This window comes from Pogoniulus pusillus, chromosome 4 (assembly GCF_015220805.1).
Source record: "Pogoniulus pusillus isolate bPogPus1 chromosome 4, bPogPus1.pri, whole genome shotgun sequence".
NCBI classification, from domain to species: Eukaryota; Metazoa; Chordata; class Aves; order Piciformes; family Lybiidae; genus Pogoniulus; species Pogoniulus pusillus.
This window is the reverse complement of record NC_087267.1, coordinates 35,764,074-35,781,397: the sequence shown is the minus strand read 5'-3', so window position 1 is coordinate 35,781,397 and position 17,324 is coordinate 35,764,074. Positions and strand designations below refer to the sequence as shown.

Sequence of the window (17,324 nt, the reverse complement as noted above, 5' to 3'; positions counted from 1 at the left end):
GACTTCTCTTCACCTTGCTTGTAATGTTACTAAATCCAATCTCATCACTTTCTACTAGATACATGAACTTTGGCTTATGAAGGATAATTTAAAGTTCAATTTAAATGAAATGGAGAAATGAGAGAATGGAGAACAGATTTCATCAGAGTGGATTAATAGAGTGTTTTAGCTTATATTTTTAAGGAAACAAAGAGGAAAAAGATGCTATGGCTCCTCAGCAGAATATATGGAAGGGGGGAAGTATCAGTGAGGTGACAAGAAGTTGAAATAAACCCCAAACATTAAAATAAAAAAAGAAAAAAAATAGGGAAAAAGGAAATCTCCCAGCAGACAATTTAGAATGGAACCCAAAATGTCCTGTCTATCTAAAAGTATGGTTTTCTGGATCCTATTTCAAATATGAGTTGTGACTGTTAAGAAAGGAAAATCAAATTTCTTGCATTTTCACAAGTAAGTGCAGATTCTTTGCCTCTGTTCAACAAGAGACTGTGATTTTGCAGAATTGATGATGGCCATTTTTGCAAGCCAGTGAAAAAGGCTGATGCAAGGAAAATAGTAGGAATTTTCTGCTGACATATCCTATATCTTGTATATTTTTGTTGCTTACCATCTGAACTTTGATTTTTCTTTCTTTTTGTTGTTGTTTTTTGTTGTTGGTTTTTTGTGTGTGTGTGGTTTTTGGTTGCTTGGTTGGGTTGTTTTGTTTTAAGGGGGTTTATTATATCTTAAGGGTTGCACACCATCTGTTCTTTTAAAAAACTAATTTATAGATCATTATCACATGGACACAAAAAAATTAGTTTTAACTTATTATAACATCAGTTAAATAGAAGTATTTTGTCCTTTTCTTTTTGCAAACTAAAGTCAGTACTTTAACATAATGTTTAGCTGCAATAATCCCCAAATTCTTCTGATATATTATGGTTCAGCATTTGTTATTGAACTAAAAAGTATTTTTCACCCCTCTGCCTGTGGTTATTTCCTAGGAGCTGGGCCTTGTGATCACAGGAACCCTACCTGTCTTCAACCTAACAAAGGAACAAAATGGCAAAATAGTAAGCTGTTACTGCAAGAAAAAAAAAAAAAGAAAAAGTTTTGTTTCATTTAAAAATTAAATTTATAATTAAACTTCTTGAAAATGTGTTTTTCCATAAAGCTTTTTGCAGTTTAATTGTCTTTTACATCTGATAAAAACAGGTCACCTATTTTCATGATAACCTCCTGGGAAGAAGAAAAATGTGTATCACCCTTTCTGTAGTTTTGAGTTTCACAGGTCATGCCATTCCTTGATCTGTCTCTGTGACCTGGTGGCACTGGGAATGCTTGAAGCACTCAATAGATGAGAAATAGATTATATTATTTAGGCCTTGCCAAAAAAAAAAAAGAAATGTTCAGATAATTTTATAATGAATATGTGAAGCTCTGACATTTTAGGGTGAAAAGTAATGCTATAGAGAATATGAATTAGTTGGTTTTAATGATAATTAAAAAGAGCACTGTATACTTATATTGAAGTCTAAATATTAAATAAATACAATTGTCCATACCTATTCTTCTCTCATATGAAGGGAATTTATGTCCTCATCACTAAATATTTATGGGGTTTTGTGGTTTTGTTCTGTTTGGGTTTTGTTTGTTTATTTGTTTAATCAAACCTAGAATATGCTCAGTAAATGATGAAAGTTCAATGTGGTATTCAGGTTAAAATATATAGATACTTAGGCAAGGTATTTGTTTTAGTTTCTCAGGTATTAGGTAGACTCAGAATGAATAGATACAGATGTTGTCACTACCATGGCTTTTATTTACTTTCAAAACAGTTGTCATCATTTCCCTTTAAAAAATGAAGTAAAACATGGGTTTAATAATCTTATATGAATGACAATGCCTGGATTTCACTCGGCCTGGTTCCAAAAGGGGAGATTCATGATTATCAAAGGGTGTCTTTCTAAGAAGTGAAAGAGTTGTAGTTCTGCATAGAGAAATAAGAGGAGAACTTGAATTTGCTTAACTTACATCTCTACCTGAATTTGACGTTGTAGACTGCATTTTCCAACATGTATTTCAAATTTATTTAATATCACGGCATGTTAAAAGTTGGAAGGGACCTTGAAAGATCATCCAGTCCAAACACCCTGTCAGAGCAGGATCACCTAGAGTAGGTCGTACAGGAATGCATCTGAATGAATTTTGAAAGTCTCCAGAGAAAAAGACTTCACAGCTTCTCTGGGCAGCCTGTTCCAGTGCTGTCAACCATAAAGAAGTATCTCCTTGTATGGAGGTGGAAACTCCTATGTTCTAGCCTGTACCCATTGTTCCTTGTCCTATCACTGGGCACCACCTAAAAGAAGCTGGCACCTTCATCTTGACACCCATCCCTAAGGTATTTTTATTCATAGACATTGATGACATCCCCTCAGCCTTGACTTCTCTAGACTAAGCTGTGTTGTATGGGTTATGAATTCTTTCTCCCTGTATGGAGAGATGTGATACCATGTAAATGGCTGTCCTTCTGTTCTGTATAGGAGAATAAATCTTTGTTTTCCTTGGAGAATATATAAAGAGGGAAAAAAATCCCTACTGAAATTCTGAGATGCAGTAATGGGAGGAGAACAAAAGGGAGCATTGCTTTAGCAGGGAAGCCTCTGACTGTGTGGGTAGACCTGCCTAGGAAGGGTCTTGATTTAAGGCAGAACATCCTATGTCAGAACTGCTGAAGGAACAATAAAACACTGCCATTGATGTAGGAGGAGAGAGTTCCAACAGGTTGCCCAGGGAGCTTGTGTATGCCTCACCCCTGGAGATGTTCAAAGTTGGATAGGATTAGCTCTTGAGCAACCTATTATAGAGGGAGGTGTCCCTGCCCATGGCAGGGAGGGTAGAACTAAATGATCTTTAAGTTCCCTTCCAACCTAAAGCATTCTATGATTCTGCAAAGGAGTCTCTGATTTCAAATTCTGATTATTGTTATAGTAGCTGTCTCTTGGTTTTTTGGGGTTTTTTTGGGTTGTTTGTTCTTCTTGGTTTGGTTTTTTTTTCAATTTATTTCATTTAACATGATACTGTGTCCAAAATAGTTTCATTCTTTTGGAGCCTTACTTATCAGTTGTCCAAATTAGGCATGCAATAGTAGCTCTATGTTGGTGCTCTGAATTTAGTATCTACTGGCAATATTACTGCATCACTTTCTACTTTTTATTCTTATATATATGGTATATTTCATCCATGAAAACCTCCCTATTAATTTTCGTAAACAATGTTCATATTCTATCCTAGGTTATGAATCTGTTGAATGCTATTTTGAATCCCTGGGCCAGTTTAAAATATTTAGAACAGATACCTAAGTAAATGGGCAGCTTCTCCAACCATTATTTGTCAAATCCTAATTCACTGACTGTTTGCAGTTATTCTGCATTGTGAATGTGTCAAACCTATTCTGACATTTTGGAATCTTAACAGAACCAGCTGATCCTTGGAGTCATGGGAGTTGATGTCTCTTTGGAGGACATAAAAAAACTAACACCACGATTTACAGTAAGTTGCTTACATTGGTGGTTTCTCTTTATGTCTCATTTATATGCAGTTTCTGTGCATACTCTTTCAGAAGTCATACACCAATAACTGGATGTGAACCAAAATACCATCAGAATTCTTTTCCTACATTCTTTTCCATTGTTGTAAATTTTCTGGTGATTTTTCTCTCCAGCCATATAGAAATGTTCTTTAATATACATGTCTGTCTGTTCCCCACTTAATGTGATTAATTTATATATCTAGACATCTAGCTGGAGAATTTCTAAGAAAATGACTAGTACTGTGGAAAACAACAGCTGAGGAAGCAAAGGAACATCACAAATTTAACTGAGGGCCAATGCAAAATCCTCCATCTACAATGAAACTTTCCCATGCCACAGTACAGACTGGGACAGACTGCTTTAAGAGGCAGCAACAGGCCTGAGAGCCATGGGGGAGGAGAAGCTGAACATAGATTAGCAGTGTGACCTTGTAGGAAAGAAGACTAACTATACAGTGAACACCTGCATCAGGAGTACTGTGTACAACTTTGGTGTTTTCAGTGTAAGAAATAAGCTGAGGGGCTAGGCACACTCTAGTGCAGAGTCACTAGGTTGGACAAGTCGTTCAATTACACATAAGATTGAGAGAGATCAGTTTGTTCAGATTGAAGAATGAACCTAATGGGCTACCTAATGGGAAATACAGAGAAAATGAACTTCTAGAAGGACAGAGGTCTGCTTGATAAGAGTCCAGCAGATGGTTATAGGGATAATTAAGGGACCCTAGTACATGCTGTATGAGAGAAGGCTGAGAGACTTGAGGTTTTTTAGTCCTGAAAGAAGACTGAGAGGGGATCTAATAAATGTGTATAAATAGATGAGGGCTGGGTGTCAAGAAGGAAGGGTCAGCTTTTCCCACTTGTGCCCTGTGATCGGACAAGGGACAATGGATGTAAACTGAAGCACAGGAAGTTTCACCTCAGCATGAGGAAGAACTTTTTTACTGTAACAGTCACAGAGCACTGGAACAGGCTACTCAGAGAAGTTGTGGAATCTCCTTCTCTGGAGACTTTCAAGACCTGTCTGGATGAGTTTCTGTGCTACCTGCACTAGATTATACGGTTTTCCTCTGCCTTCCATCCCCTAACATCCTGTGATCCTGTGAACATGTCTTGAAAGAATTGTAGCAAATGACAAGAAGCAGCTGACATAGTTGTGGTATCAGAAAATCCAGCTGAAAATTAGGAAAAAAATATTAGAAGGGTGATTAAACACTGCAGCAGGTTGTCTAAAAAAGCTGTAGTATCACCAACAGAGACAGTCAAAGATCCTTTGAAACCTAGTCCAACAGTGAAGTTAGCTCAGCTTTTAGTGAGGGTTGTTGCAGATGACCTTTATATATCCTACCAGTCTAAATTATGCTTCAAGTTTATGAATGTAAAGGAGTATGTCTCTTATTTCTTGATGCCTGAGGCAATGTGTTTTCCTCAATATGACCACTGCTTGAAAATGGTTAATTTTTACTTTGTTACTCATAACTCTATAATGATAAACTGAATTTGTTTCTTTCAGCTCTGTCCAAATGGATACTATTTTGCAATTGATCCTAACGGGTATGTGCTACTTCACCCAAATCTCCAACCAAAGGTATGAAAACCCCTCAGAAATCACATCATCATCATAATCAGAAACAACAGAAAATAACATCTACTGAAAACATTAAAGAGAAATAGTAAAGAAGTCTCAGCTGTGGGGGTGTCAGGAAAAATCCATGCTGAACATATGGTTTCACCCAAATCTGCCTTAATCAGCACAAAGTCCAGCATTGGCTATCAGTGAACTTGGCTACCAATTAAATAAATATTTCTATAATAAGTATAAATCAATATTTTACATGCACACTTATCTATATATCTTATCTGTATACCTATATTGATATAGAAACTTATCTATATATCTACATAGTAATATCCAAACATCTCGTGGTAGCTGTAATATCATTCTGAAAAAAAAACTCAGTAGTGTGTTACCAGATGTTTTTGCACAAAGAAAGGAATTTACTAGTGCACATGCTTACTTTGTGATGCTTCTTCATTTCAGAAATTGAAACATTCATAATTACAAAATCACAGAAATCTGTTGCCTGTTTTCTGTTTACCAGAGCCGAAACTCAAGTTGCAGAGTTGGGATGGATCTTGCTGAGATTTTTTAAACAGTTCAATTTGAGAAAGTTCTTTCATCTTTAAACTTTAAATATTTATCTAGATAAATCAGGAAAATTTAATCTCAATATTTCAATCTAGCTTTATATCCATTACCTATAGTCCTGACCCTGCACAGACTGCTGCATTAAATATTTCAACATGAAAGGATGATTTTTTTTTCCAGAAATCAAAATTTTAATCTTTCTTATGGTGAAGGGTTGTTTCAGATCAAACAATCTCCTGTAATATTTCAAAAAGCATATATATTAATTCCATTAGAACCATAATTTTAGTGATTTTCATAGATTCATATAATCATAGAAGGGGGTGGATTGGATGGGACCTCTAAAGGTCATCTAGTCCAATCTCGCTGCAGTCAGCAGGAGCATCCTCCACTAGATCAGGTTGTTCAGAGCTTTGTAAAACCTGACCTAGTATATCTCCAGGGGTGGAGCCTCAACTACCTCCCTGGGCAACCGGTTCCAATGTCCCACCACCCTCATAGCAAAGAACTTATTCCTAACCTTCAACCTAAGTCTCATCTAATTTAAAACCTATTGTCCTTCATCCTATCAGTTCAGGCCTTTGGAAACAGTCCCTCTGCAGCCTTCTTGTAGCCTCTCTTCGGGTACTGGAAGGCTGCTATTAGGTTTGCCTGGAGCCTTCTCTTCTGCAGTCTAAACAAGCCCAGCTCCCTCAGCCTGTCCTTGTCGCAGAGCTCTTCCAGCTGGCTGATTATTTTCATGTCCCTCCCCTGGACCTTTGCCATCTGATCCATGCCATTCCTGTATTGTGTTTAATTTCACACTGCACAAATACAGAGTTACATAAATGATAAAGTTAAAATTCCGTTAGCTCAAAATAATTGAAATATCACTCCAGAGTGTGAGAAATATATGGATTATTTACACTTTAAAAAGTTAGAAATAATAATGAATCACCAGAAGATTGAAGACCAAACAATATATCCCTGTAGTTCAGTTTTGTCAATATTGAAAATTGTTACTAAAATTACTTGAGCAATGTGTGGCCAAGGTAAATGCAAGCAGTCAATACATAGACAAGGCTTTTAAGCCTTAGTGGCATCATACTTCTAGGTTATTTTTTAGCATTCAGTGCAATTTAGAGATGCTGCTTAAATGTAGACATGGAAATACTGGGGCTTTCTACATTGCATGCATATCCATCACTTTTTTTCCTCCCAGTCATATTCATGTGGCAGAAGAGTAGCAAGTCATTGACCTCTTGATTGTGCAGCTGTCCTCTCTTGCTTCTTCACCATGAAGTCCTTTCATAGCTACAAGAAGGACAGCAGACCCCTTATGTAATTATTTCACTATTTTTATCTGTAAAAGGAAGAAAGAGAAATAGAGAATTAATCTACATATTTTAGTGCTTCATTTAATTCTTAAGCTGGGGGAAGTCTGCATCATGAATATTTGAATTAATTTCCTGATGAAGTAATGAATATATTTTAAATCTTTTGCAAAGTGTGTAACAAAAGAAAAAAAGGGGGAAAAAAGTCTTCTGAAGAAGAGAAAGAACAGCTTGATCTTAATTATTGACTAAAAAAATTAAATATTCCTTTTGATTTATGTTGAAAGAACCCTTTTAAAAAGAAAAGAAAAGAAGATAAGAAGATTTCAGTATAGTCTTCATCAGTTTAGGACTTCAGTTTCTGGATATGTGCATTAAGTTTTCACATGTTAAAAATTGAAAGCTTTGATTTGCTTTTTTTTTTGTTGAATTATTCAACGAATAGATGCGTCACTGCTGACCATTTCATTAGACATCATTAGGAATTCAGATGATGGGAAGTGGTCTCTTTACCTTTTTTCCTCATATGCAAATGAAATTTTTCTTTTTGCTAACAGAAGTATAAAAGGAAGCAATGTAGTGTTCTTGCTTTAGGCACATTCCTGTGAGAAACTCATGGCTGCAGATTCTGTTCATCTCACACTGGAGTGTAAACTTGTCATGGTGGAGAATAAAGAACCTTTATTAGAGAGTGAGTAACCACTCCACCCAACTAAATCTTGGCAGACCAAGAGATTATTAGGATACTACGTGTCATGGTTGTGGATATGGAAGTCCAGAGATGTTTTCACACACTGCTAAAATGTTTGGTTTAGAGTATGGTTAAAAAATCAGTGATGTGTTATATGTTATAGAATGTCTAAATGCAATATTAAGCATATACATTATTATGATTGTTATTGTTGTTATTAACAGTTACACAGACTAGACATTTTCATTCCCAGTTTGTTTTGGGTGGTGCATGCTATTCTGAGTGATACCAGAACTACGTTTTAAAACTAAGGTACACTTCAAAGACAGATCTATTTAGAACTCCTGGACTTTATTTAACATGTCATATTAATTTTAGCTGAACCTCCTGGTAACATTAACTTACTAACAAACAACGTCTTAACCCTCTTTGCTAGCAATTTTACAGTAGATGTAATCTAAAACATCACTACATCTTTACCTTTGAAAAGGTGAGGGTGTATTAAATTTCCAACAAATCCTTCTTCTGAATGTCTTCTGCTTTCCTTCTGATTATCTGCAACCTCGAATCACAACTGGTTCAACACAGTATTTTTAAAAAATAATCTTGCACTACCATCTCACAAAAGAAATCCCATGAAATATAGAATTTGCAAAGCTGTTTGCATAAGTGAGAAAACTTAACAAGAGGCAGGTTCAAAAACTATGTAAAAATCACAAAGAATTTTTCTGTTATGTCCTTATCTGCACATGAAAACTACACTGACAGCCTTTTTTTCTTTCTAAGATATTTTTAAACAGCTTAGAATACCATTTTCCAAGCATCTGTAGTTATTTATTTTACATACTTAAACAAGTACTTCATTTTATGTTTTATTGCCAGTTCTCTTTGTGTGTATGTGTGTATGTGCCTGTATTTTCCCCATTATCTTAGAGAGGACACAGGAATCATCCAATGAACGTATTCACTGAAATGCATCAAGCATGTTTTGACAGGATTAATCTTAATTAGAGAAGAGTTGAAAGCAGTGAATAGTTCAACTTCTGAATCTATTCTAAATATTAGTATCCTCCTAATTTTTTTTTATGGCTGTGATCAAAATCCATTTTATGGTAGTTCTAAAACTCCAGGTGCCTTCAATAGTGTCCACTATTTTGTCTGATGGTTTATGGTGTTGAAAGAAATAGATGTTTTTCAGAGCAGATATAAAGTAAATTAAAAAGTTAAATTCTTCTCTTACTATATTTTAAACAGACCTCTCTGTTACCTTAATTCACATTCTGTGTTTTGTTTCAGTAGACAAAACCTGTTTGTAAGTCTTACAGAATGCTCCGAACTCTTGAGTGGAGTGAGGGCTACTCTGTGCTTCCAGTAAATGGAGAGTGTAGATGTTGAGGGAAGACTTCCATTCTGCAAGTAGACTGTTTACTTATAGTGTAACAATACAAATTACTGCTTTTTTATTACTTCAGCAAATTGGTGTGGGCATACCAAAAGTTAAACTGAGAAAAAGGAGACCAAATGTACAGGTAACTTTGGATGGAGGTGATTAGTGCATTAGACTGCATAGACTTGAAAATACCAATAGAAAGCTTCTGCCCTGCTTACTAGGAAAAATCTAACTAGAGAACTGTTTATTTTGACAAACAGCTTCCAAAGCATGAAGCTTGCATCTTTCCTTGTTTAAATAATAGAAAACATGTTATTGGCTGTGGTGAAGGGCATTCCATTAAATTATAGTGCTTTACTAATAGGTGCTAATAAGAGATGTGCTGTAAAAATTACTCTTCAGCTTTTGAAATTAGTTTGAAGACTGAAAAAAAAAAGAGAGAGAGAGAGAGAGAGACTACTTGTGCTGATTTTACTTGCATTAACCAAAAGTCAAGATAAGATCTTTCTTATGACACGGTTGCCAAGCTTTATTGTACAGTGTATGCTGTCTACAGCATTTGAATGAGCTGTTCAGTTGTTGTCCCAGGGAAGTCAGAGTAGGGCATATGTTTTATCTGCCATTTACATCAGTTTCTTGGTGTAGCACACCGAGCTCCAGAGAATTAGCTGCCATTAACTTGTACAAGAAAAAGGAAATTAGTAACATTTGTATAATGCAGTCCCTGAGCACAAAACATTAAATGGAAACTTAAAAATCCATGAAGAAATAGAATAACTGTGTCACTAGAAAAATAACAAGATTAGGTACAGTATTCCATGTGAATTCTTACACATATTAGAATATACGATGTAAAACTGGTGTCTTGCATAACACCACCTATAAAAATTGGTATAAAATCCTAATCTATTTCAAGTCAGTGATTTTACTGAGTGTCAAGTGCTCCATTTATACCACATGTAGAAGAGCAAGATACTCTGGTTTTGCACTGCATAAAGTAGCTCTGGAAAATACAAAAGTCTCAGTTTTCTGGGCACTCCTGGCTTCTCTACACGCTGTGATATAACTGTTGCTGGGTTTGCCTGGCGTTGCTGGCTGCCCAGAAATGCAAGGTCTGGAAAAGCTCGCGGCTCCCATCCACTACAGATGTTCCTGGATCTCCTTCTGGGTTCCAGGATTTGGCTACCATCTTACCAGCATCTTATTTCAAAAGCCTAACAGCCTGTGATTTTGTTAGTAGTGGCAAGTATGAGTAGGAACTACGTCCGTGCAATTCAGCAGAGAAGGCCTTCTGTAGGGTGTGTGAGAATACTGACCTCCCAAGACACATGACCTTTTAGTGAACAATACTTTGTGTTGCTGCACCAGTTCTTTCTTTCTTTGTTTCCTCTTTGATTTTGCATTGAAATAATAGATCTTTGCCTTTATTTGCCAGACTGAAAATAGATTGTGCTCCCTTTATTCGCATGCTTCATTGCTACTTATTAACTTCTGTTTTGTTTTATTAAGTTGTGCTAGTGAATGTGGTGGTGTTGTGCTTATTCTAGTCATGCTGTGTGCATGACTGGATAAAGAGAAGAGCAAACTGAACAGCAAGTTTGTTTCTTCCCGGCTCAGAATAAACCCCACTAAATGGCAACCTTGGAAGAAAAAAAAAATATGGAGCCCAAATACTGGTAAAAAACACATTCTTGGGAGGAAAATAGAGTGGGAAATTGTCTTCCATTTAAAGTATGAGGCTAAGAATTTTCTGTTCTAATTTATAATGGATTTCTTTGTGCCTCAGACACATTGTATAATGTATCTATACGTGTTTAGCTTTTTCATCTGTTAAAAGTCATCATTAAATACCTTATAAAGAATGTGTGGTGAAAGGAGCAAGAAGAGTTAATACGTACTTGTACTGTGACGGACTTTTAACGCTGACTATTTTGTCTTTGGGACTCCTTAACTATGACTAGCCTGGGTTATCATTTGAAATGAATCTTGACCTTGATTTGATGTGATGGCTTCTTTTTTTCTTTATTTTTTTTTTTACCATTTCGTTTCTTCTCTGTTCCTTTGTGTATTGAAATGGAATGCGAACTTCATAAATGCCTCCTCTGCCATGCCAATGGCTTCATGCATGCTGTTTGGGTTTGACCATGCTATTCATTATCCATTGCATGTAAGAAAATACTTTTTTTTAATTTTGGTTTTACATTTTAGCCTTTTGCTGTTGGTTTTGAGAATATGGGTTTGTTGGGGGCGGGGGGGGAGAGAAACATTTGCATAACAGTATTTCAATTTTTTACAAGTAGTAGAGAGTGTATGTTAATAGCACTGTGTTAAAGTTGATAGTTTTGTCTGTCCTACACAAAGAAGAACGTGAATATTTCTTAGAAGTTATCAGGAGACATTTAAAAGAAACACCTGTAATCTTTCCATATTCCCTTTCTGAGGATAGATTCAATGACTTTTCACTTAGTAAGTCTTACTTGACAGGAACAGGAAAGATTCCAAATACTCAGAAATATATACATTTGTTCCTCAAGATTATGAAGGAATAATCCTTTGTCTTCTAACACTATTCTATATTACAATATCAAAAATAAGGGCTACTATTAAGATCTTAATGCTTTACACTATTACATGAAGGCATCTTTTACCAGGATGATAACAGGATGGATGAAACACATTCTTCGATAGAGTAGTCACAAGTTTCACAGTATTTACAGTTTCACAGTATCATCAGGGTTGGAAGAGACCTCACAGATCATCAAGTCCAACCCTTTACCACAGACCTCAAGGCTAGACCATGGCACCAAGTGCCACGTCCAACCTTGCCTTGAACTGCCCCAGGGACGGCGACTCCACCACCTCCCCGGGCAGCCCATTCTAGTGTCCAATGACTCTCTCAGTGAAGAACTTTCTCCTCACCTCGAGCCTAAATCTCCCCTGGTGCAGCCTGAGGCTGTGTCCTCTTGTTCTGGTGCTGGCCACCTGAGAGAAGAGAGCAACCTCCTCCTGGCCACAACCACCCCTCAGGTAGTTGTAGACAGCAATAAGGTCACCCCTGAGCCTCCTCTTCTCCAGGCTAAACAATCCCAGCTCCCTCAGCCTCTCCTCGTAGGGCTGTGCTCAAGGCCTCTCCCCAGCCTCGTCGTCCTTCTCTGGACACGCTCAAGCATCTCAACGTCCCTTCTAAACTGGGGGGCCCAGAACTGAACACAGAACTCAAGTTGTGGTCTAACCAGTGCAGAGTACAGGGGCAGTGTATCTGTCATGTAACTTTGCCAGTGTTAGAAGAAATATAGCAATCATTTTGAAAGAAGGAACCTTAGTCTACCCTGTAAACATATTAGTATAGCTGAAATCCACTAAAAATATCATTATCAGAAACTACACTAGTCTTGAAACAATAGTATCTGCTAATGACAATTTTTGTGTTGCTGATTGTTACCAAGAGAACTAGGCCTTGGAATCCTTTCATGTATGAATTGTCCTCTTACACAAAGCAAATTATTATCAATTCAACAACAGTAATAAACCTGTACTTTTAAAATCTGCTATTCTAAATTATCATGTTTAAATGGTTAAATAATATATCACTATACTATTTTTTCTAAAGATCCTTCGTTAGAGAGGGTGCATTAAGTAACTACTGAGTGAGGAGGATTGAGGATTTCTACACCACAAAATAAAAAGTCAATGGGGCTTAGTCAAAACCACTCAAAACAAGAGTGATTGGTCATTGGAATGGGCTGCTCAGGGAGGTGGTGGAGTCATTGTTCCTGGAGGTGTTTAAAAGGAGACTGGATGAGGTACTTAGTGCCATGGTTTAGTTAATTAGAAGAGTTAAATGATAACTTGAACTTGATGATCTCAAAGGTCTTTTCCAACCTATTTAATTCTGTGATTCTGTGAGATAGGTTCCTAACAACTTGCATGGAAGATGTTGACGTCCATGTAAATGGAGATCACAGGACCACAGGATGTTACAGTTTGGAAGAGTCTCAAAGAGATTATTGAGTCCAATCCCCTTGCCAGAGCAGGACCATACAATCTATCTTAGGTCACAGAGGAACACATCCAGATGGGCTGTGAAAATCTCCAGAGAAGGAGACTCCACAACCCCACTGAGGAGCCTGTTCCAGTGCTCTGTGACCCTTACAGTAAAGAAGTTCTCTCTTGTGTTGACATGGAACCTCTTGTGCTGCAGCTTACATCCATTGCTCCTTGTCCTACCACAAGGAACAAGTGAGCAGAGCCTGTCCCCCCCCCAACTCCAGACACCCAGCCCTCAGATATTTTTAAACATTTATTAGATCTCCTCTGTCTTCTCTTCTCCAGACTAAAAAGCCCCAGATCCCTCAGCCTCTCCTCATACGGCAGTGCTCCAGTCCCCTAATCATGCTCCTAGCCCTCCACTGGGCCTTCTCCAGTAGATCCCTGTCCTTATGATTCTTAAACTGGGGAGCCCAAAACTGAACACAGTACTCAAGATGGGGTCTTACCGGGCAAAATAGAGGCAGAGGGGAATTTCCCTTGATCTGCTGGACTCACTCTTTTTAATGCCTTCCAGGATCCCATTGGTCCTCTTGGCCACAAGGGCACATTGCCTAGATAAGAGCAGAGGTTGAAGAGTGATCTGAGCTAGTTTGGCAGAGCTACAACGGCTTTCCCATACTCCTATGAGACAGTATTACTACAGATGCAGATCACCAAACTTCTCTGTGCTCCATAGTGAAGCTGTTGAGTCACAAGGTTTCTGTGCTACAGATTGATATCTCTTAATTGAGAAAATTACTGATGTTGAAACTGCTAGGTGTTCTGAGAAGTCCTGTAATGCTGGTCGTAACAGATTAATTTTTATAACAAAGAAATCGTTCACTATAATTACTACCTCTTTGAATCTTGAGCTGAAGTCCTTTTCCACCTCTTCACAGCAAGCCTGTAGTCTGCTTTTGGCAAAACTGCAACAGAGTTCAGTGACCCCATGTTACTGGTCAATTGGAAAACTTGCCCAGACTCCTCCTTTGCTTCTTGGAGGCAGGACACCTAATGAGGGATTAATATCTGAATCTTCCTCTGATGCATCTTCTCCCACTCCTACCATCTGTGATATACCCACAGTAAGGGAGGCAGCTTCCCAGAACGATCACACATGACAGACTGGGGGCTGACATTGGCCATTAGTGTTAGTTTGATTTTCACTTCCCCAGTTAACCTTTCTGATGAAGTAACATGAGTGAGAAAGGGCCACTAGTAATTAATCATGCTGTGAGAAATTAAAACAGATAGGTAAGTAAACCCAGTTAAGCAGTTTACTTTGAAATGAAGGCTTTAGAATGATTTGTACATTACAGTACTCTGTCTTTATTACTTGATCATTCACTATCTTCTGCTTCAGAATCCCAAATCCCAGGAGCCCGTCACGCTGGATTTTCTAGATGCTGAATTGGAAAATGATATTAAAGTTGAGGTGAGATTACTCAGTTCCTTAGTACCTGTTGCTGCTTGTATTTCACTGTATAATAACTTTAAACCCATAAATGGTCTATGTTTTGGATGGGGAACTATTTCACTATAAATTTTGATTTTAAATCTGTAAAGATAATGACTTTATAGATAGAGAAAGTTATAGTGAAACAAACTGAAACCTATTATTATTTGTAGGCAAAGTGTTATAATTCCTTTGATTTTAAGACACCATGACTGCTATTTAATTTTCTTTTTTCCTTATGAAGTCACAATTCCTGGGGAGGAGGCTTGTGAATTTGTTCAGAGCAGAATACTTTTTTATATGGCATTAATGTATTACCTGAACTATTTTAAAAGTATTTGTCTCTTACTAAAGCAAGTTTACTGCTGTGGTGAGAGAACTGAAAAAGTTTAGTATTGACAACAAATTAATTCCTTAGTATATTTTTTATTGCTAATTTTAATTTATACATTGAGCCATCAGATTTGTTTTAATAGATTGTTAGCTTGTGCAATGAAAAGGAGATGTTTTGAACATGTTACCTTCTTTGATCATAGTTTTTTTTCCACTTTGCTTTAAATTGTTCTTTCAAAATTACACTGATCAGCATTTCTTGGTATCTATTCAATTCTGCCTTAAGTTTCTTTGAAATGCCTGCTTCAGAGAGGAATTACTCTCAGACCAATTAAAAAAAAAATTAATTGCTTTTGTGACTCACTGCTGCTACCAGAATCATACTGCAAAGCACAAAAAATGCTGGACAAAACTCCTTCTGATCCACACCAAACTCATGCTCTCGCTATTGCCCAACATCAAGGAGTTTTGTGGGAGATGATCTTGCTATGCAAAGTATACCACAATAGTTGTTCCTCAATGTTGATTCAGTAGGTATTTGGATAAACCAACTTCTAATTATAAAAGTCTGAAAACTGTAAGCTTCACTTCTTTTTAAGAGCTATGACTTTCAGATGCATCACTATTTTCTGTGCTCCTACAAAACGTTTCGAATCGCTGGGAAGATTATTCTTGTTACATGCAGTGCTAGTTCTTTTCCTTTGTTTCTTTTTCTTTCTTCTTCCTTGCCAATAGATTCGGAAAAAAATGATAGATGGAGAAAGTGGAGAAAAAACATTTGAAACACTGGTCAAGTCCCAAGATGAGGTAAGATAGGAACACAGGCAATTACCTTTACAGGAACTAACAAAACTGAAGCACAAAACAAAACAAAGCTGTGAAACAGTGAAAAGATGTTCATTTTATACTGTCACTTTGTATATTTATTTTCCTCCAGACTGCTAGCTTAACTGGCTTATAGTAAAAGAAATTATGCACTTATGAAAAAGAATAATTGTTTTGTTTCTTAGTTTCTTTGGTGCATCATTAATCAAGCAGTTGTTGATGAGGTCTTACATTCTGTTAACCAGGAAATAGACCCAGCCTACTTCAGCGCATGAATTCCCAAACAAAATACTTAATTTGCTTGCAGGCATGTGAGGAGCTGGGTTTGGTAGTTTATGTTGTGGTTGAATGGGAAGAAAATAGTGAGAAAAAAATATGGCATTCATATGCCATAAATGAAGACTATCTGGGATAAGCAAATTCATCTTATATTATGTGCTCCTGCTTTCTGAACAGCCTGATGAGTTCTTTATTTTATTGTCCAAAATGCTAATTCCTACTAAAGATTGTTTTTTTTCTAACTCATCAGACATACTTCCTAGCAATATGAAATACTCAGATTTTGTATGGATCTACTTCTTGGAGATCTCAACAGGAGTAAATTCTGACTGGTGTGCCAAAGGAGCGGTTCTGGTCAGAGGGTGCCTCACAATTACGATACTACAACAGCTTTGTGGGACTTCTACTTGGAATGTAACACAATTTTTTAAAAGCCAGTTTAATGCCTTAGCAGAAGAATATATATATAAGCACAGCATAACAATACTCAGCAGAATTACTTGAGACTGTGTAGTTAATTTTTCATGTGTAATATTGGCTGCCCTCTGCTGCTGATGCCCTGTAGCTTTGGTATCTCAGAAATGGCTCTGCTGTGTGCATTTAAATGCCAGAATGGTTCATTGAAGAGGTCATCCTTCTCACAACATATATGCTACAGAATCTAATCAAGTTAAATCGACAGGAAGTCAGGCCTCAGAGTTTCAAAGATTTTTATTCTGTTCAACCAGCACATTCCTTATTTCTGTTCATTCAACATCTAATAGCAGCAATTTTCAAACTCTGCTTTACATTTTGGCCAGACTACACAAAGTGATGCTCAATACTGAGTAGTTCTCTGACTCAGTTTTGCATTGAGGGAAGATTTTTATGTAACTAGTCTCACATTGATAAAGAAAAAAATAATCCTAGTCTAGTTTTGCTTTAAACATGGGAGAAACTTGCTTGTCCTTGTGGGTGAAAATCAGTGGCAATTCATATTACCCTTTCTAGATGAAGCTCGGAATGGAGCTGAATTCTTCTGAAGCATGTCTCAATCCTCCGTCCATGCTGTGATTTCACAATATGAATCTTATGGTCACTTGGTTTCACAAAAGACCTTTGGGAACATATGTTATAGAATAGCTTGTGTTGGAAGGGACCATGAAAATTCATCTAGTCCACTCCCATACAAGAAGCAGGGACATCTTCAATGAGGTCAGGTTGCTCAGAGCTCCAAGATCCTTCTACCATGTTGAGAGTAAGCTGCCACTGAAGGGAGGAACTGGGACATTTTCAGACTTGTTTT

General features: G+C 37.1%; 1 protein-coding gene across 6 annotated transcripts in view; it reads left to right on the top strand.

The window, feature by feature from the left end:
* CACNA2D1 (calcium voltage-gated channel auxiliary subunit alpha2delta 1) overlaps positions 1 to 17,324 on the top strand; it is a 407,133-nt gene that overhangs the window by 346,109 nt on the left and 43,700 nt on the right. For 4 of the 6 annotated variants that reach the window (XM_064142568.1, XM_064142569.1, XM_064142567.1 and 1 more), the window contains 5 exons: positions 987 to 1,055; positions 3,460 to 3,534; positions 5,088 to 5,162; positions 14,510 to 14,581; positions 15,671 to 15,742. In XM_064142568.1, the coding sequence (XP_063998638.1) occupies positions 987 to 1,055; positions 3,460 to 3,534; positions 5,088 to 5,162; positions 14,510 to 14,581; positions 15,671 to 15,742 (363 nt within the window). Of the gene's footprint in view, positions 1 to 986; positions 1,056 to 3,459; positions 3,535 to 5,087; positions 5,163 to 7,951; positions 8,423 to 9,199; positions 9,331 to 14,509; positions 14,582 to 15,670; positions 15,743 to 17,324 lie in introns of those variants that run through there. The other 2 variants (XM_064142573.1, XM_064142572.1) reach the window with 2 other exon arrangements.